General features: G+C 46.0%; 1 protein-coding gene across 1 annotated transcript in view; it reads right to left on the minus strand.

The window, feature by feature from the left end:
• The window catches only part of LOC119170870 (arginine kinase Lit v 2.0101), a 38,277-nt gene extending 15,567 nt beyond the window's left edge, over nucleotides 1–22,710 (minus strand). Inside the window, exons 1-6 of the mRNA XM_037422152.2 lie at nucleotides 22,506–22,710; nucleotides 19,583–19,657; nucleotides 13,595–13,806; nucleotides 11,093–11,319; nucleotides 8,580–8,906; nucleotides 6,123–6,327 (exon numbers count right to left, since the gene is read on the minus strand). Coding sequence (XP_037278049.1) covers nucleotides 6,123–6,327; nucleotides 8,580–8,906; nucleotides 11,093–11,319; nucleotides 13,595–13,806; nucleotides 19,583–19,638 — 1,027 coding nt within the window. The 5' untranslated portion in view covers nucleotides 19,639–19,657; nucleotides 22,506–22,710. The remainder of the gene's footprint in view (nucleotides 1–6,122; nucleotides 6,328–8,579; nucleotides 8,907–11,092; nucleotides 11,320–13,594; nucleotides 13,807–19,582; nucleotides 19,658–22,505) is intronic.
• Nucleotides 22,711–27,129: the final 4,419 nt, after the last annotated feature.

Here is a 27,129-nt window from a genome sequence, read left to right on the forward strand (position 1 = left end):
CATCCTGGAACTCCGCAACCGAACTCTACCTTCGCCATCAACAATGTCCATCGACGCTGCACAGCAGACGGCTCCTACATCTCCACCTGTCCACTGTCCCGGCGTCCCGAGAGAGCGAGATCCAGACATCTTCAACGGCACCGATGAGCAGGACGTCGAGGACTGGCTCTCTTCGTTCGAACGAGTAAGCGTCAACAACAGGTGGGACGAAAACGACAAACTGGGCCGCGTCCACTTTTACCTCAGAGGAGTAGCAGAGCTCTGGCTCAACAACCACGAAGCCGAGCTTACCGACTGGGCCACTTTCAAGACCACCTTCGCGGACGTGTTTGGCCGACCGACAGTGCGCAAGCTCCGTGCAGAACAGCGCTTGCGGGATCGCGCCCAACTGTCGGGAGAGGGTTTCACGTCCTACATTGAGGACGTCGTAGGCCTCTGCCGTCGCTTTGATCCTGACATGTCGGAAACCGCCAAGGTAAAACACATTATGAAGGGCATCGAGGACGATGCCTTCCACATGCTGGTGGCTAAAGACCCGCAAACAGTTTCGGAAGTCATCCAACACTGCCAAAGTTTCGATGAGTTGCGAAAACAGCGCATTTCAACGCGACGGCCTACTTTCGACATGACCAGCACGCCAGCATTGACCGCTGGTGCAATATCTCCAGAACAGACTGTATTGACCCCGCAAATCCAGCAATTTATCCGAGAGGAAGTGGCACGCCAGTTGTCCCTTGCCCCCTTGCTTCCCAGCAATACGCATGGGCTGACCTCGTCACTGCGCCAAACCATCGAAGAGCAAGTCTGCGAGGCACTTCCCCCCACGTACCAGCCACCACCTGTGTCCGCTCCCCTGACTTACGCTGACGTCGCGCGAAGGCAGGTACATGCGCCGTCAAACGTCGTCGACCCTGCCCACCAAGCGAACGCCTTCTACGCAACACACGTACCGGCAGGCTCGCATGTTCCCATTTACCGCCGTCCTTCAACGCTTCCCAACAACCCTTGGCGTACATCGGATAACAGACCTATCTGTTATTACTGTCGTCAGCCTGGCCATGTTGAGCGGTTCTGTCGCCGGCGCGTCCCTCACTCAGGCATTATTGATGGCACCTACGGCTACGCCCCCACAGAACCACCACAGACGCTGCCGTTCCATGCAGCTTCGGACACTTCTCCGCCGAGCCGCCGCGCCTTCAACCCACGCCGATCGCCTTCCCCGCGCCGACGTTCGCCTTCACCAATGCTTCGGCGTGCACCACCTGCCCAAACGGAAAACTGACCATCGCAGTTCCGGAGGCAAGAACTGCGCCACCGTCGAACTCCACAAGGCCTCGTTCTCTACCGAATAATGAAATAACTGTCTTGATTGAAGGTATCCCCGTTCAAGCATTAATAGATACCGGAGCTGCCGTGTCTGTATTGAGTGAAGCATTGTGTCGCAAGTTAAGAAAAGTTACGATTCCGCTTTCTGGTCTCTCCCTTCATACGGCAACAGCGCATCACGTGAACCCTTCTATGACGTGCACGGCTCGGTTAATCATCCAGGGCGTTCTGTACGTGGTTGAATTTATCGTGTTTCCGCACTGCTCACACGACGTCATATTAGGCTGGGACTTCCTTTCCACACATCATGCCGTTGTTGATTGTGCCCGGGCCGAACTAGAATTGTCATCGCTCTCCGACGACGATTATAATAAGCCTTCTATTTCTCGTGTTGTCGTCGCCGCGGAGACTGATATTCCACCTATGTCTTCTGTTATTGTGCCGATCTCGTGCGACCATGCCGCTTTTTCGGACGTCATGTTCACGCCGTCAGAAGACTTCACTTCTCGAAAAAACGTTCTTCTGCCTTTTGCTCTTCTGACGGTCGAAGCCACTTGCGCAAACATTTATGCCACGAATCTCCTTTCTGTACCAGTCACCCTATTCCGTGGCGAATGCATCGGCCGCCTTGAGGACATCGATTGTGTTTGCACCAGTCAACTGCCCTATCAAGCAAAAAGCCTTGAGATCGCCAGTGTTACTTCCGCTCTCACATCCGCCACCTCTTCCCTCGACGTCTTCCTTCCATCGATTGATCCTGACCTTCCTGTTGACCAACGAACTCAACTCTTGACACTTCTCGACCACTTCCGCTCATCGTTCGACTTCAAACAAACCAGTCTGGGCCGAACATCTGCAATTGTCCATCGTATTGACACTGGCACCCACGCACCATTGCGTCAGCGTCCATACCGGGTCTCCCACGCCGAACGCCAAGTTATAGACGATCAAGTGTCTGATATGCTCAATCGTGGCGTTATACAGCCGTCTAACAGTCCGTGGGCCTCCCCGGTGGTACTGGTCAAAAAGAAGGACGGGGGCATCCGATTCTGTGTGGATTACAGGCGCCTTAACAAGATCACGCGCAAAGATGTTTATCCGCTCCCCAGAATTGACGACGCTCTCGACTGTTTGCAAGGTGCAGAATTCTTTTCTTCGCTGGATCTTCGATCGGGATACTGGCAGGTACCCATGGATGAAGCTGACCGCGCCAAGACTGCGTTTGTAACTCCGGACGGCTTGTACGAGTTTAACGTGATGCCGTTCGGCCTTTGTAACGCCCCAGCCACCTTCGAGCGTCTGATGGACAACATACTTCGAGGCCTTAAATGGCAGACGTGTCTTTGCTATTTGGACGACGTCGTCGTTTTTTCAAAAGACTTCGATACCCATCTTCTGCGCCTCGCAAGTGTCCTGCATTGCCTTACACATGCTGGGCTCCAACTAAATTTGAAAAAGTGCCATTTTGCCGCCCGGAAGCTCACCATCTTAGGGCATGTTGTCAGCAAGGACGGCGTTCTACCTGATCCTGGAAAACTCCGTGCTGTCGCCCAGTTTCCGAAGCCATCGACACTTAAGGAACTCCGGAGCTTTATCGGCTTATGTTCATACTTTCGCCGATTTGTCCGTAATTTTGCATCTGTCATGGCCCCTCTAACACGGCTACTTTCTGACACCGAGGGCATTTCGGCGTGGTCTTCCACTTGCGATAAGGCATTCGCGAAACTACGTCAATTGCTGACATCTCCACCGATTCTCCGTCACTTTGATCCTGATGCCCCTACAGAAATACACACCGACGCAAGTGGAGTCGGACTTGGCGCTATTCTTGCTCAACGCAAGTCTGGATACGACGAGTACGTCGTTTCTTATGCCAGTCGCACTCTTACTAGGGCTGAACAGAATTATTCAGTCACAGAAAAAGAATGTCTAGCCATCGTCTGGGCAATCACAAAATTTCGACCCTACGTCTATGGCCGTCCATTTGACGTCGTGACTGATCACCACGCCCTCTGCTGGTTATCGTCACTAAAAGACCCATCTGGCCGTCTCGCTCGTTGGGCGTTACGCCTCCAAGACTATGATATCCGTGTCGTCTACAGGTCAGGCCGCAAACATTCAGATGCCGACGCTCTCTCCCGCTCTCCACTTCCCCATGAACACGGAAGTACTTCTGTATCCAGCCTCGATGCTGTGGCACTTTCGTACGCGGACATGCCCTATGAACAGCGCCAAGACGCTTGGATAGCCTCTATGATAGAGTTACTGTCTCGGCCGTCCCAAGTTACGCCCAATCGTTCACTGCAGCGCACAGCTCGACACTTTACCATCCGCGATGGACTCCTGTACCGTCGCAACTACCTTTCTGACGGCCGCAAGTGGTTGCTTGTGATTCCTCGCCACCTACGTGCCGACATTTGCGACTCTTTTCACGCGGATCCTCAATGCGGCCACGCCGGTGTGATAAAAACGTATGCACGTCTCCGGCTGCGGTACTATTGGCGCGGAATGTACCGCTTTGTCCGACAGTACGTGCGTTCGTGCTCCAAATGTCAACGCCGAAAAAGCCCACCACACATAGCCAATGGACAACTGCAGCCGTTGCCTTGCCCCTCCCGCCCTTTCGACCGCATCGGAATTGACTTGTACGGTCCCCTTCCCTATACGCCTAACGGGAACCGCTGGGTGATTGTCGCCATTGATCACTTGACACGCTATGCTGAAACTGCTGCGCTGCCAGAGGCCACATCACGTGAAGTTGGCTTATTTATCCTTCACAATCTCATTCTACGCCATGGCGCGCCTCGTGAGCTACTCAGTGACCGCGGCCGTACGTTCCTCTCCGAAGCGGTACAAGCCCTTCTTCGCGAATGCAACGTTGTGCATCGGACAACCAGCGCATACCATCCGCAAACGAATGGAATGACCGAACGGTTTAACCGCTCACTGGGCGACATGCTATCCATGTACGTGTCCGCTGATCACACCAACTGGGACCGCATACTACCCTTTGTAACTTACGCTTACAACAGCGCCACTCAGTCTACGACAGGATTCTCTCCGTTCTTCCTCCTTTACGGGCGCGAACCTTCCTCATTCATGGACACCATTCTCTTGTATCATCCAGACGCTTCGGAATCCACAACTCTATCTGAAGTCGCCACCTATGCAGAAGAATGCAGGCAACTCGCGCGTTCCTTAACCGCCCAAGATCAAGCGTACCAGAAGAACCGTCACGACGAAAACCTGTCTTCGCAGTCATACTCGCCTGGCGCCTTGGTATGGCTTCGGGTTCCCTCATCTGTTCCTGGTCTTTCCACCAAGCTACTGCCGAAGTACGAAGGCCCCTACCGAGTCCTACGTCAGGCCTCACCGGTTAACTATATTGTTGAGCCGGTTCAACCATCAACAGACCGACGGCATCGAGGCCGCGAGACTGTTCACGTAGATCGATTGAAGCCGCACTACGACCCACCCGTCGTACCCGTTCCATAGGTCGCCAGGATGGCTCCTTTTCTGAGGGGGGAGTGATTTGTAGCATTGATATTTGGCACAGGCCGGAACGCCAGCTGAAGAAGAGAAGGAAGAGTGTTGTTGCTGCTCGCGCTCGCTCCGCTTGACAGCTGGTCGGTTCTACCGCTACGTTTTCCACAAAGTAAACGTCTCTTCTGCTCACCACTAAAGGTGTACTATCAATATATATATATATATATATATATATATATATATATATATATATATATATATATATATATATATATATTTCCACTTGTACTAACAGATGAGGACAACGAAAAAAAAGCTGCCGAGAGGCGGCTTGGCTAGTCCGTAGCCAAAAATAATCTAAGGCATGTGGGCAACAGAAAAAAGAGTTCACTAAACGAAAACATGGAAGCATATGATTAGTGCGGAATAAAAGCAAGATACAATAGCCTGCAAAAAAGCACACAACATTACAACGCCAGGATCAATAAAATTAGCTTTCTTATACAAACACAGATCCAAGTACAGCTGAGGAGCAACAAAACAAATCAAAGTGAATTGGCGGAGAATGGTTTAAGAATGATGGTAAAGAATAACATATACGCTCTATACCAGTATACAAACGGGGTGTGACAACTTTCCAATACTCTCTATGTCTCGTTTTATAGTAGTGGTGAATTATTTTCAAATGTGCTAGGGTATCTAATTTAAGTGTGCTATGTCTTCCTTCGTATTTATATATAATACTGAGCCGATAATAGCATAATTTGTGAGCTGTTACAATACCACCTTTATGAAAGAACCTTATAGTTGTTGCAATATCTTAAGCATTATAAACATTTCATAGATATCTTTTCTGCATAACATGAACTCTTTGCAAATTTGAGAATGAAGTCGTACCCCAGACAAGTTGACAGTAGTTCAGATGTGAATAGAAAAAAATGACTGATCTAGGATTATATATATATATATATATATATATATATATATATATATATATATATATATATATATATATATATATATATATATTGCTATGGGAAGATAAAATTGACGCCTTTGTCTGCCGCCTAGCCACACTTGATGTGAAAGTTTTCGTCACGTTTAAACGTGGTTTTTGTCTGAGCGGGGAATTTTCGCTGCCGAGCTCTCAAGTATGCTAGAGAGAACTAGCGTTCGTGATGTTTGTTTAGCTATCTTACTTGTTCATAGAGGGAGCTAGTGGGGGATATGAATGAAACTGAGCTAACATGGTCATGGGAAAACGTGATGTGGCCCTCAACCCAATTGCAAAGGGAGACTCTTCGACGTACCTCGAACTTGTAGGTTGTACTTGGCAGCAATTTTCTCCAGCTTCTGCTTATTGGCGGCAAGCTTGGGCAACTTGATATGCACGCTCGCACGAATAGTGGTTCCCAGATTGGTGGGGCAGAAGGTCAGGTACCCGAAGCGGTCGTCCCGCGCGAAGGGCAACTTCTTCTCTATCTCCTTCACCGCTTTAACCAGGCGACCATACACCTGTAAAGATGCAAGTGATAAGGTGTGTTATCGGTAGCCATGCTCTCCTCAGTTACGCTCTCCTCGAAAGTGCGCTGGGGTCCGAACATTCAGTAGAATTGACCACTTGGAAGCATCTGCAAGGAGGATTTCCTGCAAGGTTGTTTACTAACCAAGATGTTTCCCAACCAATAGCTCTCGTCCCCTCATTCTTCACTTTTTTCACTCATTGTGTTTCTGCTATTCACCGCAACCCTACCCTTTTCTTTACGAGCGACAACATGGTGCCTTAAACTTACGATCACATGGTGCCTGCACCATGCGATTATAGAATCGTGGTGGATGGGCTAGTTGGCATGACAGGAAGATTCTTATAGCGCGAGATCAGAACGATGACAAAGGTCGTCGTCAGTGGCGGCGGTGGCGTCGTTGTCTTTTTCTTGTCTCTTTGTCGTCGCCCTGATCTCGCGCTATAACAGGCGATTCTATGCTGTGGCTTCGTATTCGGTGGGGCATCCCCGAAATAATTGTTGGGGGAATGAATCGTCTTGTCGCACTCGGGTGCCTTCACTGGAATTAGGAGAGGTGAGAGCACAGTTAATGAGGAAAGCAGTCTGTACACGAGAGGTTTTGGCAGGAATATAACCTTGGAGGAAAGTCGCCTTGCAGGTATCTGCAAATAGTCAATTTCAGAGAGTATGAGGCATCCCTTATGCACATATTAATATTTCTCACAAAGTACATCAGCTGGAGGCAACTGAAACCCACAAGTAACAATCCTCTTTTAAGGTGTTTCAGATTTTGCACAAAACAGCTACCTCTGCAGAGCTTATACACTAGCGCTATCTTGACAACACCTATGTATTTATGCAATAAATAGCGCCGTAACATTAGATGCAACAGGTTGCTACACATTTGCTAAAGACATTTGCCGGAGCGTGAAGTACCACACTGAAAGTAGAGCGGAATAATGTTTAGTCGCCCGAGCAACGAGTTTTTGATCTAAGTACTTTCGGTCAGGCAATTGCGTTTATTTAAATAACAAAAAACTTGCCTAATTAAGAATTGAAACTGTTGCAATATCCGCTATCTCAGTAAAGGTGTAGATTTGCATAGGCTATGTAAATACCGAAGCCTGAGATTACTCATGATAAGAGTAGTTTAGCTATCGGGATGAACAATACATATTAGTTGAAGAACAAAGCCTCTTCCGGTGAGCAGCTGGGATTATTGCGATACCTGGCGGAAGAGATCTCAACCACTTAGTCTTTTCTATGTGGTCTTTGAGGTCCAACTTCACAGTGTGACGAAACGCATGGTTAACTCAAGGGCAAACAAACGCAGGCGGGCGAGGACCGGTACCTCTGATTTGAGTCAACGATTACGCTCGCTTTCCAATTTTTTCAGTGAAAGCTGTTATAAGATCACTACTTGGACCACACGCAGTTCTCCACCGCCACCGCCGCCACCAGTGTCCATAATTACATCGCAGGACATTACATAAAAAACTGCCTAGCACCTAAGACACAGTGGGGCTCAAAAGCAGGGTCAGCTGAGTGTCAGCCTAGTATTCTACCACTGAGCTTCGCCAGTGCCTGTGACTTGTTGGCAAAGCAAGCACCAAAGGCTCGAACCGGGGTCTGCTGGGTATCAGCCCAGTATTCTACCACTGAGCTACGCTGGTGGTACTGACTTTTCGGCAAACTTTCATTAGGCAGGCTTGATGTCGGGAAAGCAATCGCCTTAGTACGACTTATAAAGCGTTTCACAACATCGAAAGAACAAACAGTCGTCGCACAATGCGAGTAGCGTAACGAGTGGGCCGTTCATTGCTCCAACACATTACGAAAGCTTGTTCTTGTTCGCCTATTAACGTGGCGCACAGTCACTTTAGCCACAATTTTCATCATCGTCAGCCACTGTGCGAACAATTGGCACAAAATTCCTTGCAATTGTTTAGCGGATACCGCGCTTCTCAGAAGAATGACGAAAAATAGCATACCGAATGCCAGATTACTACCCAAAAGTTTATTATTAATGTCCTAGTGTGTATCAAGCAAGTGTGTTTGCAGTAGTTACCCAATGGGTGTTCTGCAAAGGCTCTGAAAAGCCGCTTTTCTAGCTTTAACTCTGAATGTACTGCGCTTTCCGTGCAGGCGTGGCGTTGTTTCGCTACTCGGAATTTTGTTGGCGCCCTGTGACACATATGGTTACACAAACAGCCATAGTCGTCATGCATAGCGCACAACAAAGAGCTGAAGAGGCGCCCTCACCTCCTTCAGGTCCCCACCCTTCTGCATGGAGATTATTCGCAGGTGGTCCTCCTCGTTGACCCACACGAGGAAGGTCTTGGCATCGTTGTGGTAGATGCCTCGTCCGATGGGCCAGAAGCGACAGGCATTGGCCGCCTGCAGGAAGCGGTCTCCTTCCTTGAACAGAAAGTGATCGTCAATGAGCTGCTGCTGCACCTTCTTGCTCATTCCCGTCAGGGGGTAGTAGGTGCCCTTGAGCTCTCCACGAAGAGAGGTGAGCGTCGAGCTGACCTTCTTCTCCATTTCTTTGTACTCGGCCTCGGTCAGGCACGGGTTGAATGGGTAACCCTGTGTATTGCAATGGACGAGTAAAATAACTTTAGGTTACACGCAAACGGTTAAAAACTTGTCGGATACCGATTCACGAGGAAGGTGTGTGGCAACAACTGCTACTGCAATGACAGTGTTGTGACGAGCAGGTGAACCGGAAAGCACACATGGATGAAAGCACGGCGGCGAGAGATGCCTTACAGTAGCATAAGGCAGCGTCGTTTTGGCTCACTTCTTCCTCCCAACGGAACCCCATTACAGAATATTTTATCAAATATAAAAGTCTCACATTCAGTATGCTTGACTGATTCCTTCTTATATCTGCTATATACTTCAACCCGATTCATTCTGACTGTGTTTGTATCCACAAAACAACGGTGCCTATAATTCGCGCCACCCAAGGTTCGCGGCTTGTAGACAAAAAAAAAGGAGGTGAGGTGAATGAAGGCGAAAGCACCTTCGCACCTCCTCACGTTGGTTACCGACGTCTGCAACCGCATGCAGCTTTGCTTGTTGCTGCAAGGTGATGAATTATTGCGACAATCGTAGGCGCTACTTTTCGTTGTCTTTTCTTGACGATAACTGCAGAAAAAAATTATAATAAATTATCGGGTCGGACAGCATTCACTAATAATCTTGTGTCACTGCCACACAATGTTAGATTGAAGTTGTGAATCTCACTAATTGTGTCATTTCCACTTTAGTACAAGAAAACCTTTGTGAAAAAACAAACAAAGCACGTTATACTGTGAGAATTTGACTAAATGAACTTTCTGTGCCCGTAGGTTGATAGCTAGTTAATGTTAAAGATTACTGAAAGCACGGTAGATGATATCTTTCAAATTGTTCATTGTTAGGAAACTACGTGTGATTCTGTAATAAAATGGGCTGCTATTGTTTGGCAGTGGAAAAAGTTGCATCATTTTACAATGAATGCTAAGGAGTTGACATTCTTTCAAGGAGTAATTGATTATACATCTGCGCAAGCCGCAAATAAGTGCATATGATTTATGATATGATTTCCTTTATGTTGTGTCCTCGTTTTCTCCCCACGAACTTTATTAAGATGCATAGATTGAACGCTTCTTTACTTCATATATTTGGACACACAGTGCATTGTTAGCGTGTTAGGTATGTTTTCCTTAAGTAGGTGAGATGTGTTGAAAACAGTCACCATCAGTGTTACACTCACTGACGGAAAGAAAAGGGTGAAGTGAATTGCAGAGAAAATGATAGCTGTGTGAGATGGCATCAATATATGCTTTAACAGTTTTCTAGCCTGTACAAAAAAAAAACAAGGACACACAAAAATGAGACAATATTACTTGTAGGAAGAAAGGATGTAGTTAGCACTTATTGTTCCCTACCTTCGAGTTTTTGTACGAGCTACAATAAAATTTAAACATAAACAATCAGAAGCCCAGTTCTTAAAGAATAAACCACTTTCCGAACGCAGATATCACACTGTCAAGATGATGATAAGCAGCTGCTGTCACTATACCCCATCTTCCCGTCTCTTTTGATTTTTACGGGTGATGCGACCACAGTGAAAGTTTGTGCTTAACAGTTTGCGCGTATCAGTTCGTGCTTAAATCTTGCGAGTAAAGCGGATCTTTGTAAAGAAGTCAGCGCTCGCGTATGTCCGCTCTTGCAGTGTCTGATTCGTTATTTTTAGGAACGAAACGTTATGAAGCACTGCGAACTAGCTCGATCTAGACCACTGAAGGTGCTTCTCACCCCTTGTAGACTTTCCAAATCCCACCTGCTTCACAATGTTACTCGCACATTCCCTTCTACGACGGCGTACATGCTTGCTTAACCACTACAATCTAAGGCCCTAACCATTGCACTGAACACAGCAAATTGTTTCTTATGAACTGCGCAACTCGTTCGTTGATTGTAAGTTATATTGGTGTGATGAAAAAAGATCAGCTTTCCTTTCATGCTATTTCTTTCCTACCAACCATTACAGACAGTCGGTCTGGGTGGCTTCAGGAGTGAAACAAGCTTCAGTGGTGCCTCTGACGAAGCCTGCAAAAATGGTTTTAAAAAATGGCAGTGGCTGTTTCGTACATGACGAGCGGTACGTGTTCGTTTCACTTGAACGCATCCCGTAAACGTTGTTTGATGCTAGGCGGAATTTCAATGGTCGTGCCCATTGCGACTCTTCAGTTGTTCAAGAGGGAGGATAGCGCAGCACTGACCTGCAGCGAGCGTCCACAGCGCACCCTGGTGGAGATGACAAACTCGTTCCTGGGGTCCACGTTGACCAGTGTGTTGATGTCGCCAAAGTCCGTGGGCGGGTGCTTGGTGCCAGGAGGGAAGCCCTTGTGGTAGTCATCGATCACCGGGTCAAACAGCTCAGCAAAGACCGTGTAAGACTCGGCGTCTGGTGCGTACACGCCTACGCCGCTGTCCAGGTTCTCCACGCCTGCAAGAATTAAAGAAAGGAGGACGTGGGACCTGACATGTATCAGATCACTATATACAAGGTATACGATAAATCATGAAAAAACTCATTTGCTACACGTATTTTTCTAAGCTAGAAGGCACAAACTGCCGACGCTTTGCGGTAATACGCAAAAGAGTGTTCCAATTTTTTTATTGTCAGTGTGAATGCAAGAGTACTATTAGATTAAATGTTCATGTGGAGAGAACTTGAAAGTCAGTGATTCTTTGTTTTTTTTGTAATATTCTCACTGTGGTCATGGTGTTGCACTGATTATGGCATTTGGTTGCTGACCCTAAGGACGCAAGTTGAATCACACCCATGATAGTCTTTTTCGAAGAAGGCGAAAGAAGGTGCGAGTGCTGTGCGATTTTGTCGCACGTTATCCGATAATCATCACTACAGTAAGCCTCATATTCTTATCGTGGATTCGGTACGGAAACCTTCTGATAATACAATAAAATGCACTTGGTCACTGGCTTTCGTGAAGCTGCCTTATGAAACTAAATATGACATAGTTTCTCACGCACTCGACTCAGGTGACCCAAAGGTGAAAGCAATATGTTTTCCACTGTTGTTTTTACTTCGTTGATAGAACTGATCATGCGCGCTGTGCTTGCTCAGAATTATGTTTATTGAGTCCTTTTGGACTATTTTAATGCGCTATAGTTTCTAGGAATCTAGTTTACAGCACTTAGCAACATATTATTTCTTCAATATTGAGTTTGGTTGCTAGAATCATGACTCGATGCAAGGATTGCATGTCGGTGGTATTGTATAGTTCGTAATATATTGTTGAAAAAATGAGAACTCTTGAGCTACTTTCTGCTAGTGTTTCCACTATAGAGAAATCGATTTGTGCCTTCAAAACACGTAAGGAGCCAAGATATAATATCCTATGCGTGAGGGTGAAGAAAAGAGCTTTAGTTGAGGATGAAAGAAACAAAAAGGGGAAAGGATATTTTGAGCGTTTCTTTTACCGCAACAGACACCAAAGTGGCTGTACGTTCGTACAACTATCGCACACCCGCCCATGAAAGCTAGCGTCGCTGAGGTGCAAGCGAATCACTGCTTCATACTTCCAACACATCGCACCTTGAGTGCAAATGCTTATATGACTTTTTGGCGTTCGCTTAGTGAACAGAAAACCAGAATTGAAGTATACATTTAATTATTATGCTTAATCCGCCACAGTGGTCTGGTGGCTAAGGCACTCTGCTGCTGATCCGCAAGTCATGGGAGCGAATATCGGCCACGGTGGCCAGGTTTTCGATAAAGGAGGAAACGCTTGATGCCCATGCGTTTAGATTTAGGTTCACGTTAAAACAGCCTAAAGGTCAAAATTTTCGGAGCCCTCCACTGCAGTTTCTCTCATAATCATAGGATGGTTTAGGGACGTGAAACCCCAACGATTATTATTGTTATGGTTGTGCAGTCTGAAATTATTGTGTAAGAAATCTTGGCCATCGTTTCTATAGATAACAAAACATCAACGATTCTTTGAGCTGGTGACAGGTATTGCAACAGCACTGCTTTCCATTCATATGACTTGCGTTAATGCTTGTTTTGTTTACCCATTCCGACGCGTCTTTTATCCTCAGCTAAAGGTGGCTGACATAGTACAAGGCCACCGAAGTATGATTTCCGCTTTTCCTGAATCGCTAACGTATTCAATCGGGTCACCGAGAATCGTACGACTATAAATAAAGCACATGTTACCGCGTCACGTTCTTGTGTTGGCGGTCTTGTTGATGATGACGATATGAATATATTAGACCATCTGTTTTACCACAGCCTATCACGCTTGGCGCATTCTTAAATATTCATCTGCGCCATGCGCGTAATGAATATGACCTCTGTGTTTATCGCAATTTTCGTAAAAAGGTACATTTGTATGAGCAATGAAGCTTTTAAATATATACTAATGTGTGCTGGTAGTCAACCGCTGATGATGTTTTCACGGATGTTCCAAACAAAAATTCACATGCGATCCCTTGAGTATATACACATGCCAGTGAACCAGGTGCCCTGATGTTGACGTGAAATATTACTCGTTGCGGCTGATGGCCAAGTCGCTCTTCACCTAAAAATTGGGTGTACTTGCAAGAGTAACACTACTTCAGACTCTTGAATGTATTAAAACACTTGTAAGTGAGATAACGCATTCAACACACGATAGATTAGGATGACAATTCGCGAAGAATTGCCGTGAGAATGTTTTCATGGAAGCGTGAAACTAAAGTGTGCAATTGCTCACCAGACTGAATGACATCCAAAAGCGTGGCACCCATGGCAGTTTTGCGAGTCTTGAGCTTGTCAAAGACATCCTTTGTGAGGTACTTCTTCAGCAGGGAGTGGCAATTGCTGGCACCTTGGAGCTTCTTGAAGTCTGCCTCCAGCTTGTCAAGGGTCACCTGATCAACCTTGCCATCTTTGCTCTTCCCTTGGCCGCCATGAGAAGAAAAGCTCCTAGGAGGGACAGCAGATTCTGTTGCACGGGTGTCGCTCAGCATTACAAGAGCTGTGAGGCAGTTAGAAAGACACCGGCTTGCGCAGCAAAATATAGTCCCAGATATAAGTGCCATAAAATTGACAGCGTTGCTAAAATATGTGTTTCTTGGGTTTGCGTTACGCCACATTTACACAATGTATGTATATTTTTTATTCATTTCTCATGGATTTAGTTATTTGTGTCAGTTACCACCAGTAAATGTGGTTACAAATCAACGTGGCAGCCCCCATGTAAAAGCGACCTCCCGCTGGGATCCGAATATGCTCTTGCTACACGTCCGCTGTTTTGAACTCAGTAAATAAATGGTGAAGTCAGCCATGGATTTTTTTAATGTTACTCTGAGGATAAAACAAAGATAATTATATTTGCTGGGTGAGTCTGAGTGCCATAGTGAGTCTGAGTGCCAACATTTCGTTGCCGCACTATGGCACCAATCACACAGCGTCAGCACTGCAATGAGCCTTATGTCGCCTATATACATGCATTCAACACCCTAGTGTTCCTGCGTCAGCTGAATGTTGACTGACCAGACTTTATTTACATAGGAGGAGCGAAGTGCCATGATCACTACCACGAAAACTATTTCTCTGCACGTTCTTAAAATACCACACGGAACTCACATATTTCCTTAAAAATGCCGCCGGCATCTTTTCACGGATGAACTCAAGTAAATTCGTCGCAAATTGAGAAGTGAATCACGTTAATGTTGCATATTTGAGTATGGTTCGAGAATGCTTAATCAATATTTCGTTTTTATTATTCCTATTTATTGAATGAAGGAGAAGCGTTGCCTTCAACGTCAAGCGAAAACCAAGCAAAGATGCCCTTGACTGAATTCATGACGCGAGGTCCAGTGCCCGCATATACGGGGTGGCCAGTGAATGGTTGTGCTGTACTAGCAGTTGTTTTAGGGGCGACGCTCCTTAAAGCGGCACCCATTCATCCCTTGTCGTAGTCGTGCTGCGTAACCAGTTACGCTTTCACCTGCAAGGTGGTGCTGATGGGAGATTTCTCTTGTGCGTTGTTCGACAATAAAAAATTCTCAGCGTGCGCGTTAACTAAAAGCTGACATCTCCTGTCTCTCACTCCATATTAGCAGCCATTGACATGTACATTGAGCACTCTCTGACAAGAAAGGGTTGCTACGACGTACTCGCTGGGTGTAACCTCTTTGGTTTTAGAAAGGTTTAGCGAGCATTGGGCCGCAGTGCCATGAATAAAGTGAACAAGTAGATACCATGAACACGAGGTGGTTAAAGGTGGGAAGTAGACACGAAGCTCAAGCCGTAAGAAAGTGCGCGTGTGCCACCTCTCACTTAGTCCTTGAAATGTCCACTGGATGGCGGTGCTTCTATATGCGGAATATATGATGAAAACAGGCGAGATGGTGGTACTTGGAATGTTGACTAGGTGGACGAACGGACACACAGACAGATGCATGGACGGACGCACGGATGGCTGCACAGACGGGTGGATGCATTGATGGACGCAGGGGCGAATGCATGGACGAACGCAGGGATGAACGCACGGACAGGCGGATGGACCCACGGATGGTCACATAGACGAACACATGGACGGACGGAAGCAAGAACGAATGGACGGACGAGTGCTTCGCCCCACTCACAAGCGCTCACCCCGTGGATATGCTACCATTTTTTTTACTAGCAGACGCTGCTTGCGTCAGCTTTGCAAGACGAGAGAGAGATTGTGGTTATATCAGAAGAAAAGAAAAGAAAGGTGCCGACCCGTAACTGTCTCTCCTTACGAGGACACCTCAACAGGTCAGCAGAGGAATGGGATATGGGGAATAAAAGATATAGAGAGAAGGAAGGAGGGGTAAAAAGAATAGAAGGAAAATAGACGGAGAAGAAGCCGCCAGCCAACGAGAGGAAAAAAGAAGGAGATAGGAAAGTGGGGATCCGGTCGAAGCAGTCCAAGGGCGGGGTGCCACAATGCGAGAGCTGCACGGCATCAGGAGACCGCGGAGGGCGAACCAGTCGGCGGGAGCTACGCTGAAGTCGGAGATCGCGAGGGCACAACCGTCCAGCTTGAAATCCTCCGAGCGAATCCCAAGACGAGAGAGGAGGATGGACAGCGACAGTTTCGGGCGTGTATTCTTGGGCCGGCACGCGGCTCGAGACGCCATGAGTAGGGGTGTGGACGGCACCACCGCTGACGCCGATGCGCGACATCGTGCTGTTAAGACACGCTCCGCATTTAACAACCACCTTACTCAATTCCAGCCAATGATATTGTTACGAGACATGGCGCATGAGCGTGCCATGGCAAAAGAAGAGATGAAGAGGAGGCTGGTGTTCTTCACGAGATTATGACGGTAAGTCAGGGGCACCGTTGCTTTTTAATTCTACTAATATACTACTCGCTTCTTTCTGTCTTGCGTATCGTGAGTCCCAGTGGAAGTCGGTCCGATTGTGAAAAAAATTTTGATGAGCCCGAGTCCGAGTGAGGCGTAAGGACAAAATGTATTTAATTTGTGAGTCAGCAGTGCCACGTCAGTATTAATTAAAAGCGCTTCGCCGCTGTATCTTTTTGTTGAACATGAAAGTTGTGGTCGTAAGGTGACCATGATTCTTGTTTCAGGGTTTTGTTGCATGCTCACTGGGAGTAAAGACGCTAATGAAAAGTTTTTCACGAAGGTTCCGGCAACTTCCGTATCACCTTTGTTTTTCGTAAACTTTGCACCGTGAAAATGCGTTAGGAACGTGGCACGTGCACTGCTCCATCCGACAGCGCACGCAACACCCGAAAACAGTGAACACCATACAAGGAACGCCACGATGGAGCTCGGGATCGCAGAGCGCTAGGATGAGCAAAAGAATAGCACGGCAAAGTGCCATAGTAACTCATATTGGTTGCTGCTAGTCATTTAAAATCGTCATGTTTCATATGAAGTCCAAATTCACAAATTTCCTCCACGCATCTTTATGTTCTACCCACGGGTAAACGTGCGCGAGCAAAGTCGTTCAACGTGGCTGAAGCAGAGGTCAAACGAGCTGGCCCACTTCCGTCCTTCGAAGGGCCCGTGAGATAGCATTGCCCGCGTGTCATGCCTGCCATTAAGTGCTCGAGCAGAGAGAAAAACATGCCGCCTGTAATAACCGAGCTTAGAGCAGCGTAGAAAGCAGTGTGGGCGTGAGGAGGGAGTCTCATTACAGAAGTGACGGCAAACTTCGATTCTAAGGACGCGATCTCGATTGCTGGCGCACGCGCAATAATAAGGGCGTGTATCATTAGTTACCTGTTGTATTTTTATACGTGCAACGCTCCCAACGCAAAGAGACTCTTTGAGAAAAATATTCCTCTCAGGAGCAGCCGTATTTTTCTACACCAGCGTTTTGTAGAGTTTTAAGACATTGTATGAAAATGAGCTTGAAGCTAGCCTTACTTCGCATATTATTACAATTTGCTGCCATCACAGTCACTGCTTCATCCTGACGGTGAAACTGAGATGTTTAAAGCAATTTCAAAAACACAGAGTCTTCCGAGAGGAGGGAGAAGGAAGATATTCATCATCAATCTTGAAGAGTGAAATTGAAACAGATCGTGCCTGGCGTGGTCAAAGCGTGCGGTGTGGAACGACGAAACGGCACGTGACATGGAAGTGGCTACCTTTGAACAAAGGTGCGACAAAGGAAGTCGGGTCGAAAAAATTGGCAATCTTTCTGAAACACAGACCTCACTTTTGCCTGCTATCGATGATAATGACATGTTTATTTCCTAATCTATTGAGCGGCACGCGAAATTATTTCGCCTGTGTGCAAGAAGCACCACCACTGTGGTTGCCCTTGAGTATTATACTTCCCAAAGAATGATTGATACTGTAGATTTTTTTAGTGGAGGTCGAAAGAAAGGGATGAGCACCACAAACGGCAGATCCCACGTACAGTGGGGATCGATGGTATGCGAAGCACGAATGAGAAAGGTTTATCAGCATCGCACACATTGTTGCGCACAAGGTTACGAGGCGGATGTAAAGTATGCCATACATGACTTTCATCATCATGATTATAATGTTCGGACACGTCATTTACCTTCGTCGTCTATTGACATAACGTGAAACCAAATTCGGTACATGTGGAGCTAGCGAAACGGCCGGGAGCACGTTATGAGCGTAGCATGTAATCATGTTTCACATGACATACATGTTAGGATTATCACGTTGGTATGTGTCATTTACCTTTGTCGTTGATTAACGTTGCGTAATACCAAATTTGGCATAGGTGAAGCTAGCGAAACGGCCGCGAGCGCATATGAGTGTGGTATGTTGTCAAACTCTAACATGACACGCATGTCAAAATTATCTTGTTTGCAGCAGTCATGTACCTTTGCCATCTATTCACACCAAGTTATACCGAATTTGGTATATGTGAAGCGAGCCAAACTGCCCCAAGTGCATCATGAGTGTTCTATGTTGTCATGCTCTTTACATGACACGCATGCCATGAATATCATGTTTGGAAGTGTAATTTACTTTTGTCGTCTGCTCGCGTCGCGTAATAACAAATTTGGTATATGTGAAGCTAGCAAAACGGCCGCATGCATCATGAGCGCGGCATGTAGTCATCTTCTTACATGACTCGCATCTCATGATTGCCTTACTTTGGACATGTCATTTACTTTCGTCGTCCATTCTTGTCACGTAATATCAAATTTGGTATACGTGAAGCTAGTTAAACGACAGTGAGCGCACCATGAGCATGACGTGCAGTCATGGCTTACAAGACGTGCATGTAATGATTTGCACGTTAGGGTTTTTCACGGTCCCCATGGAGTCGTGTATAACCATACCAGTTTTGCAGTACATGTGAACGAAACTACTGCAAGAGCAGCAAGACCATGAAATTTATATCATGACACTCATAACATACATATTATGATTTTTATGTTATGACTTGTCAAATAAGCTAATCATGCCGTCATATTATGCCTTGCGAATTTTGGTGTTATTATATGGAAGTGGCCAGGAGAGCCAAAAGTCGTAGGAGGCAAGATAGATAGATAGATAGATAGATAGATAGATAGATAGATAGATAGATAGATAGATAGATAGATAGATAGATAGATAGATAGATACGCTCAAAGGCGCCGACGTTCACTAAGAAATGCTTCGCATTCAACAGTACGCGCAAAAGTAAGACAAGTGACATGGCACAGCTTCTCGCGAAGACATGTAGCCGCGGTAAGCCATCATTCAAGTTTCGTCACTCAGTTGTGGCGAATAATTCCGGTATCATGTTTCGTGCAAGCCTTGTGCGATCAGGTCCAGTTTCACACTTGAAACTCGAGGAAGATATATATGGTACGTGAAACTGTAGTGTTTAGGAAAAGAGGTTGGCACGCAATACAGCTTTGTAATATAAAGACCTGCTCTTAAGTCAATAACTAAATATTTAACTGACTAGCATTTGGCAATTAGTCACAATAGCGCCATCCTAACTGCCGCAAAATAGTTTCCGTCCTATATTGAGTAAGTGTGCGAAAACGGCAGGTGCCTTTGTGTTGTATTTTTATTTAAAAATGTAAATCATTTGAGAAAAATAAAACTACTGTATGCCAATCTCGAGAAGCAATGTGCCACGTTTCCGAATGTGCGACCACTTTTTGTATGAGCTTTGTTGTATATCTAAAGCACCGTAATGAAGATACACTTCATTCTTTCACGGAATAATCGTGAACCATCAGTTCTGGGGCACAATCAAGTCCACCACTTACCATGCCCCCACAGTGAAGGGTATCACGGCCTGCTTGAGGAACATACGAGAAAACATGGTGCCACTTCAGTTGATCCTGCAGAAGTAAGATGGGAATTAAGCTTAGGGGCACTGATCGTGTAGTGCTTATTGAAAGTGAGTTGAACTGATCAGTTGAGTGCTCATAAGCGGTATTGCGAGTTAAAATTGCTTATAGGCAGGATGATACAGCTTAAAAAAGCACGACTAATGCTAAGCCGCTGGCGCAAAAGATTTCAGGAGAATTTCTTGTGAGGTGTTCTATGCGTTGAGAGACAGTTGCTGCTTCGAGTTTACTTACATTCTTTAACTTATAATTACATAAAATGGTCACCTAGCCATACCACCTTGTTTTCTTAGCTCTGTCATACAAGATTGCCCTAATTCTAGAAGAGAAGGCGTTCATAATAGGTTGTTTAGGGCATGAATAAATTTACGGCATGTCTCTGCTTCTTCAGTGTTGAGCTGACGCTGTTGCGTGAAGCTTACAGGGCCTTGTGGTTGTTGGAAATGCATTAGAGTAGACCTACAGAGCAAGGACATAGGGACAATAAGGGGTTGTAATGTAATGGACAATAATTTTTCATGGCTTTACCAATATGCCACTCTTAAAGCGTTAAGCTATTATACCTAGACAGAAAACTCACTTGTGTTGTCTACAGGAATGCAAATAAGATGCTTTACCTTAGGAGACCAGAAACGGGTCATTGACGTTATGGCGCATGACAGCATTGCTCCTTACAAACAAAAAGCCGCAATAACCACGAAAGTGAGCCAAGGATATGGGGTCTAAAAGCAGGAATTTCACATAACTTAAGTCGCAACAAACTGTCAGCTAAAAACAGCGATGTTTTGTGCATAGCACAATGATTAGGTTGCCATAAAAGCAAGAGCGTGCTTTTCTAATCTATGTACTCAAGTTGCTTTTCTTGAATGGTTAATGGGGTAAGCCACAAATAGGTGACTGGCTCGTTGAGCTTATTTGAACTATCTGTGAAACTTGGTGATGAACATTCTAGAGTGAAAATTGGTATTTGCAATATTGAAGTAATTGACATGCTGAGTACTAAGAAACACACGAAACAAGGAAATGCAAGTTATTAGTAGTAAAGAAATGCACACCAAAAGGAACATGTTTCCAGAGAGATGCACTGCATGAGCAAATGTATTGGGTGCATCCCTGAAGCCGCCTATGAGAAAGCAACATCCCGTACCTATTTGACAGTAAAATCAATGTGAAAATATAACGCCATCACAGCATCGTGCACAACTTGTGAGGAAAGTGATGCGTCCACCAACATAGGTCTGGCTGCAGAGCATGTTCACTGTACACAACTACTGCGTGCAAGTCATCCAAAAAAACATTCTTTACCCCCGTGGCCCTTTTATTTTTGTCAAGATGCAACTTTTCCCAAATGTAAACGCATACTACTTTTCGGTATGAAATACATCATGAAAGTACCGCATCTGGCTAATTCCACATTTCCCAGAGAGCAACTTGTTAACGAACGCGTTAAAAGAATGGGAAAACACTGGAGGAATGTGCACCTATCAATGAAAGTTTCCCACTGAAAGACGCCTACATTACTATGCGAGGAGTGCATTAACCATTTACAAGGACAGACAACTGCATACTGGACGTGTGCTAATTTTACGTTTTGTGATGGTTTGATTCACATGCATATTCGGTGGTGGTAACTTTGGCGTTTGATAGAGTCATCAGGTAAAGGAGTTTGAAGAATAATCTCACATTGCAGCGACAGCACATGGTGGTTATTCTTTCACGAAGCCTGGTAGAGACGGCAAAATAAATGCATGGGCAGTGTTCTGTCATGTGAAGTCTGTACCATTTAATACTAAACCATTGGGTAGGTTAACCTTTTAGTTTTGGTAAACGAAATGAAATCAAGGCATGGGGCACCACTTTAAAAAAATGCATGTTTGCTGATGAAATAAAGACTCACTACAAATTCACGGCCACAAAAACTTGCATATTTTTCACAACCCCTACATGTGAGTAAGCGTCGTGATAAACGAGTGAATGGTGGCCTAAAAAATTCAAGGGACAGTGGAGACCACCAGACAACTATGAGAAAAACACTTAACATAACTAGCAATATTTGCGCATATCAAGCAAATAGTATACAAGCATATAGTTTAGAAAATTACACTCTCATGAAAATGTTACACTACACGAAACCTGATGCCAAAATTCATGTGTAAACTTATTGAGACAGAGAAGACTGCTATTTACTTAAACATTGCTAATATGATTAGGCTGACGACTATTCACCATGACGTGACCTTCACGGCGTGCGACCTTGAAACAGCACTGTTTCTTTTCATAATTAAAATAGTAAACCGTTCACACTGAATAATGTATTGACGCTAAAATCATTCATGGTGCGATTTTAAAACAAGCGTATTGTGACAAGCTCTTCCTACGTGACCTTCACAAACTTGCCAGGATTAGCGTAATCACTCTGACAAGTGTCTTATGGCGATATGACAACATGAAGCTTTTTTTAGGTTTTGTCGCTCAACTTCTCATTTTCGGTTTGGTTCATTGGCTCTACAAAATCATTTTGCAACCCTTTACGCATTACGGTAGCGACAAGAGTCTAAATCATTCCCCATTCAAAAAGATTTGGTAAAAATCATGTCGCAGATTCGTTGGCCCAGTGCGCCTGTTAAAGATGGGCCTACCGCAAAACTTGGCCAGTTGTATGAAAGATGGCTTCTAATTCATGGAGTCCATTCCTGCAGAAGCCGTGAGCTTGTGCTTCGGCGATTTTCTAACTTCCAACAATTTCAAATATACTCTAGGTTACACGGTGCTACCAAAACACACAAACTCATCCTTAACCAGGCCTATCGACGCTGGTGTTGCCTAGAGTGCAGCTCACCTGTGCTGGCAAACAGCGGGGGAGGAGGCGTCACCGTCGACCTCGACTCTGTCACGGGCCTACAGGAGCGGCGGCTGCCTTGACGTGTCTCTGGTCTTAGACGGCGCGGCTGTGCCTCGGGCCAGGACCTCGCCCACGCGTCGTCGCCGGAGCCCGCACCCCCAGTGTTCGAGCACACCTAACGGCCACTCGCTCGTGCAATCCGCCGTCTTCTTCGTCGTTCTCTTTGACATCGCGCCAACTTGAGGCCACGGTAGGCGAGATGGAATCGGCCAGAAATAAACGACGCCGTGCCTTCGCCGCTTTAGCGAAGTGCTGGTGGTACTTTTTTTTTTGATGGATGAGAATGGCCATAGTAGCGGCGAGAATCCCTGAAGAGAAAGTAAAGACAAAATTAAACAACACCAGTGAATTCTCAAAATGCCTTTGGGTTTGTGAAAAGAGACGAGTTTAGGAAGAAAAATCTAGGTTAGCGAGGAAAGGCATGCGTGACAAAGACGAGAAAAGTAGTTCAAAACAACAAAAAAGCAGCGTCAGCAAATCGGAAACTTGCCACAGAAGAACACAAAGCTAGCTACTGGTCTTCTCCGGCATGCCTTCATTCTATAGCCAATTGCCCATAAATGATAAAGCATTTACGTAATATTGATAATTGTAAATCATTTGAAACCATGAATATACAAAAATAACGTAGGTCGATAATCTAGAATATCAGGCCACTGAAAGTAAGAGAACCAACACAAAAAGAGGAGTGGTAGAGGGAGTAGGAAAAGAGTTAAACAGTCAGCACGCCAAAAACACAGAAGTATTGCAGTTGGTGGTACAAGGTGGTTTTCCTGAAGCGTTGAGGTAACAAAATAGCATAAGTGCCCAATGACGGCACTGGAACCATAGATGCCTCCAAGAGAACAAACTACATTATTACTAACTCAGATTCTTTAAAACAGGGACATGAGAAAAAAGAGTGCGGATAGGTGCTCTAGATTGTTTTCTGACCTCAACGCCCCCCTTTTGATGCACAGCAGTTCACCATTATGTTGACAACAGGTGGTCGTTTATCTTACGGGAACACAAAATTCGGCATAAATCAAAAAAGAAACAACAATGTCTTTAACAGGAGCTTTATTGATAACTGTCTTGTCCCATCACTCTGTTGGACTTGGCTGATTGTGGCTACTTGCGAAGAAACGAATACAGGGCACGAAAAATAGATACCATGCTTATGTAATTTGTCTGTAATAGAGTTGCACTGTTCACGGAATTCATTACACTTAAAATTGGTATATGAAAAAAAGTGCGTTTTGAATATTCCTTCTACTCATAAATGTAGGACATCTGTGTTAATTGCACATGCTGAGGGGATCGGCCAAGAAGCGATTAACTTAAGAATACCATGTTAGAAGTGAATTAACCAACAACAAATCTTCTAATTCCGTCACTTGAAAGAACACACACACACACAGATATATATATATATATATATATATATATATATATATATATATATATATATATATATATATATATATATATATATATATATATATATATATATATATATATATATACAGATTGATTGATTGAATGATTGAGTGATCGATTGATAAATCGATTGAAACAACCTTACTACGGCTCTATAGGATGTGGCCTAGCTCACTGCGGGCGACTCCAATATTGGGACCATCGTGACAGGCAAGGTAACGAAGATTAGCTTGAGAGACACTCGCTGGTGATGAAGTTATGAAAATGAAGTATTAATTTAGCATGGAGATTGGCTATGTCAGAGTCATTTGGCACCATAATGAATGGGGAGCTCCTGTCCTTAAGCTGAACGCGATAGCGATATGCTGTTCCTAGTGCGTATTTCAAACAGTGCATGAAATCTTTGTCGAACTTGCTATGTACCCACCACGCCCCCTTAAGGGAATAGGCACAGTAATGTGTGTGCCGTTTGTAGTGGGTGACTGGCTTGAAACCATGAAGTCAATATATTAAACACAGGATCCGACACCCGATGACAATGTTCGCTAGGTCCTTGCATTATTATTGCAATAATTCGTGTTGCATTATGATGCATGTATATAGGACACGTGTGTTTCTAAAGCTACTTTCACTGCAATTACAAGCCAACGAAGACTAATATTTCACTATCATTCAGTGTATTCACAAGCCGACGTGTGGGAGTATAGTAGAATACCCTTTTGCCGTGTGAACGACCCAGTTTGGACCGCCAATGGAACCCAGAATTTTTATTATTTATTTTGTTGAAAGCGATAGCGATATCTTATTCCTAGTGGGTACTTCAAACACTTGGTGTATGAAGTCTTTTCGAACTATCCATGCACCCACTACTTTTTCTTAAGAATGCGGGGGTGGCGGTGAAAACATTTAATAACCATTAAATGGTTACAGAGAGGTGGTTGGGTTGGGGCCTTATTGGCCTCCTACCCTCACAGCACTAGGTGGAACCCCTATTCCGGGGCTCCATTGGCAAGCAACGCTGCCCGCGCCCGTTGAACCAGAGCCTCTTGGGCCTTCAGGTCTTGACAGCCGAGCAGGGCCGCCTCCCAGTCCTCTCTCGTGGGATTGGGGTTGGGGGGGATAGATGGATTAGACTGGCACGCCCAGAGAATGTGAAAGGTGTCAGCCACCTCACCACAGAACTGGCACGTGCCATCAAAGGATGAATTGAAATGTTTTAGCACCGCCGGGCACAGTACAGTATTGGTAAACAGTTTTAAAAGGGGGCGCTCGTCAGCGCGATGCAGTCCTTTACAAGGGTCTGAATAGCTCCGGTGCTCCTCCTTGTAGTAATTGGTAATATCTTTGAATGAGAGGGCCGAATTGTCTGATTGCAAGTAGGCTTCCAAAGACAGGGAGATAGCCCGGGAAGAGAGTGCGCGGGCGGCCTGATCGGCCCGTTCGTAACCCCTGAGTCCTTGGTGACCGGGTGCCCAAACCAGATTTCGCGGAGTTGGATTAAGGTATCGGCAGCTAGGTTCCAGTATGCGCCGAGCAAGCGGTGAAGCCCACCCTAGCTGATAGTTCCGACAGGCCCCTCGTGAGTCGCTGATGATATGTTTAGAAGAGGGATAGGTGAGAGCCAGAGCGATGGCGATCTCCTCCGCGTGTGTTGCGCTGTAGGCTTTGAAAGTGAGCCCGTTTACGGTGTTTGCGTTGTGTATGACTGCGGCAGTATACCACCCCCCATGGTGCGGGCCGGCAACGTCTACGTAGCACACGTGTTCCTCTTGACCAAAGTGTCGCTGCAACGCTTCCGCGCGCGCCTGGCGGCGACCACTGTGGTTTTCTTTGGACATGTTGCGAGGAAGGGGTCGGACCCGGAGGGCGCGTCTCCAAGGTTCTGGCACTCTCACCCTTTCCTCAATATAGTAATCGTGTTTGATGTTTATTCGGTCCAAGAGGCGGCGACCGGAATGGGTCTGTGCAAGGTGCGTGTATTGGTTAACGAGGTGGGCTTCTCGAAGTTCCCGGTAGGTATTCACCACGCCTTGGGCCAGAAGTCTCTGGTTGGACGTGGTGATAGGGAGGTCGAGAGCCCGCTTGATAACTTTACGGTGGATGACCTCGAGTTGATCATCCTCGTGTTTGCGAAGGTGCAAGTAGGGAGTCGAGTAGAGTATTCTACTCGTTACGAAAGCATGGGCAAGCCGCATTGCATCCCTGCTTAGTAAACCACCCCGCCTGTTGGAGACCCGGCGGACCATACGGCCCACCTGGTCTCCCACCGTGCGAAGTTTGGCTATTGTGGTGTCGGCCTTGCGTTGGTGGTGTATGAAGAGGCCAAGGACGCGGATCTTGGCCTCACGGATCGGTCCCGAGGGAAGACTGATATGGAGCTGAGTTGTGTCCTGAGGGGAGGGACGTACGTGCACAAATTCTGACTTAGCCGGGGCACACTGGAGTCCGCAGTAGGTTGCGTAGTCGTCGACTACAGTCGCTGCTGCTTGCAGGCATGACTCCATGTGACGCAGGTTACCTTGCGTGGCCCAGATTGTGATATCATTCGCGTAAAGAGCGTGATGTATCCCTGGTAAAGAAGCCAATTTGGGGGGAAGATGAAGCATGGCTATATTAAATAGGAGGGGAGAGAGGACCGCGCCTTGAGGAGTTCCCCTCGAGCCGATGACGTAAGGCCCATGTTCCTCATTTTGTATGCGTATTTAGGCTTGACGGTCTGTAAGAAACTGTCTAACATAATTGAATGTTTTATAACCACAGTTGGTCTGACTGAGGTGGTCAAGAATTACCTCGTGCTTCACGTTGTCGAATGCCCCTTTAATATCCAAGGCCAAGACTACCTTGTCATTGTGGGGGCATTCAACAGGATCTAATATGTCGTGGTGGAGCTGTAGAAGTATATCCTGGGCTGACTTCTGAGGGCGGAATCCAAACATGGTGTCCGCAAAAGTGTGCTGTGTTTCTAGAAACTCGGAGAGTCTGTCGCGCACCATCGTTTCCATCAGCTTGCCGACACAAGACGTGAGGGAGATGGGGCGAAGGTTCTCCACGTTAATAGGTTTACCTGCCTTCGGGATGAAGGTTACGAGAGCTGATTTCCATTCAAGAGGGAGAGGAGTTTCTCCGTCCCAAATGCTATTGA

This window comes from Rhipicephalus microplus, chromosome 2 (assembly GCF_043290135.1).
Source record: "Rhipicephalus microplus isolate Deutch F79 chromosome 2, USDA_Rmic, whole genome shotgun sequence".
Lineage (NCBI taxonomy): Eukaryota > Metazoa > Arthropoda > Arachnida > Ixodida > Ixodidae > Rhipicephalus > Rhipicephalus microplus.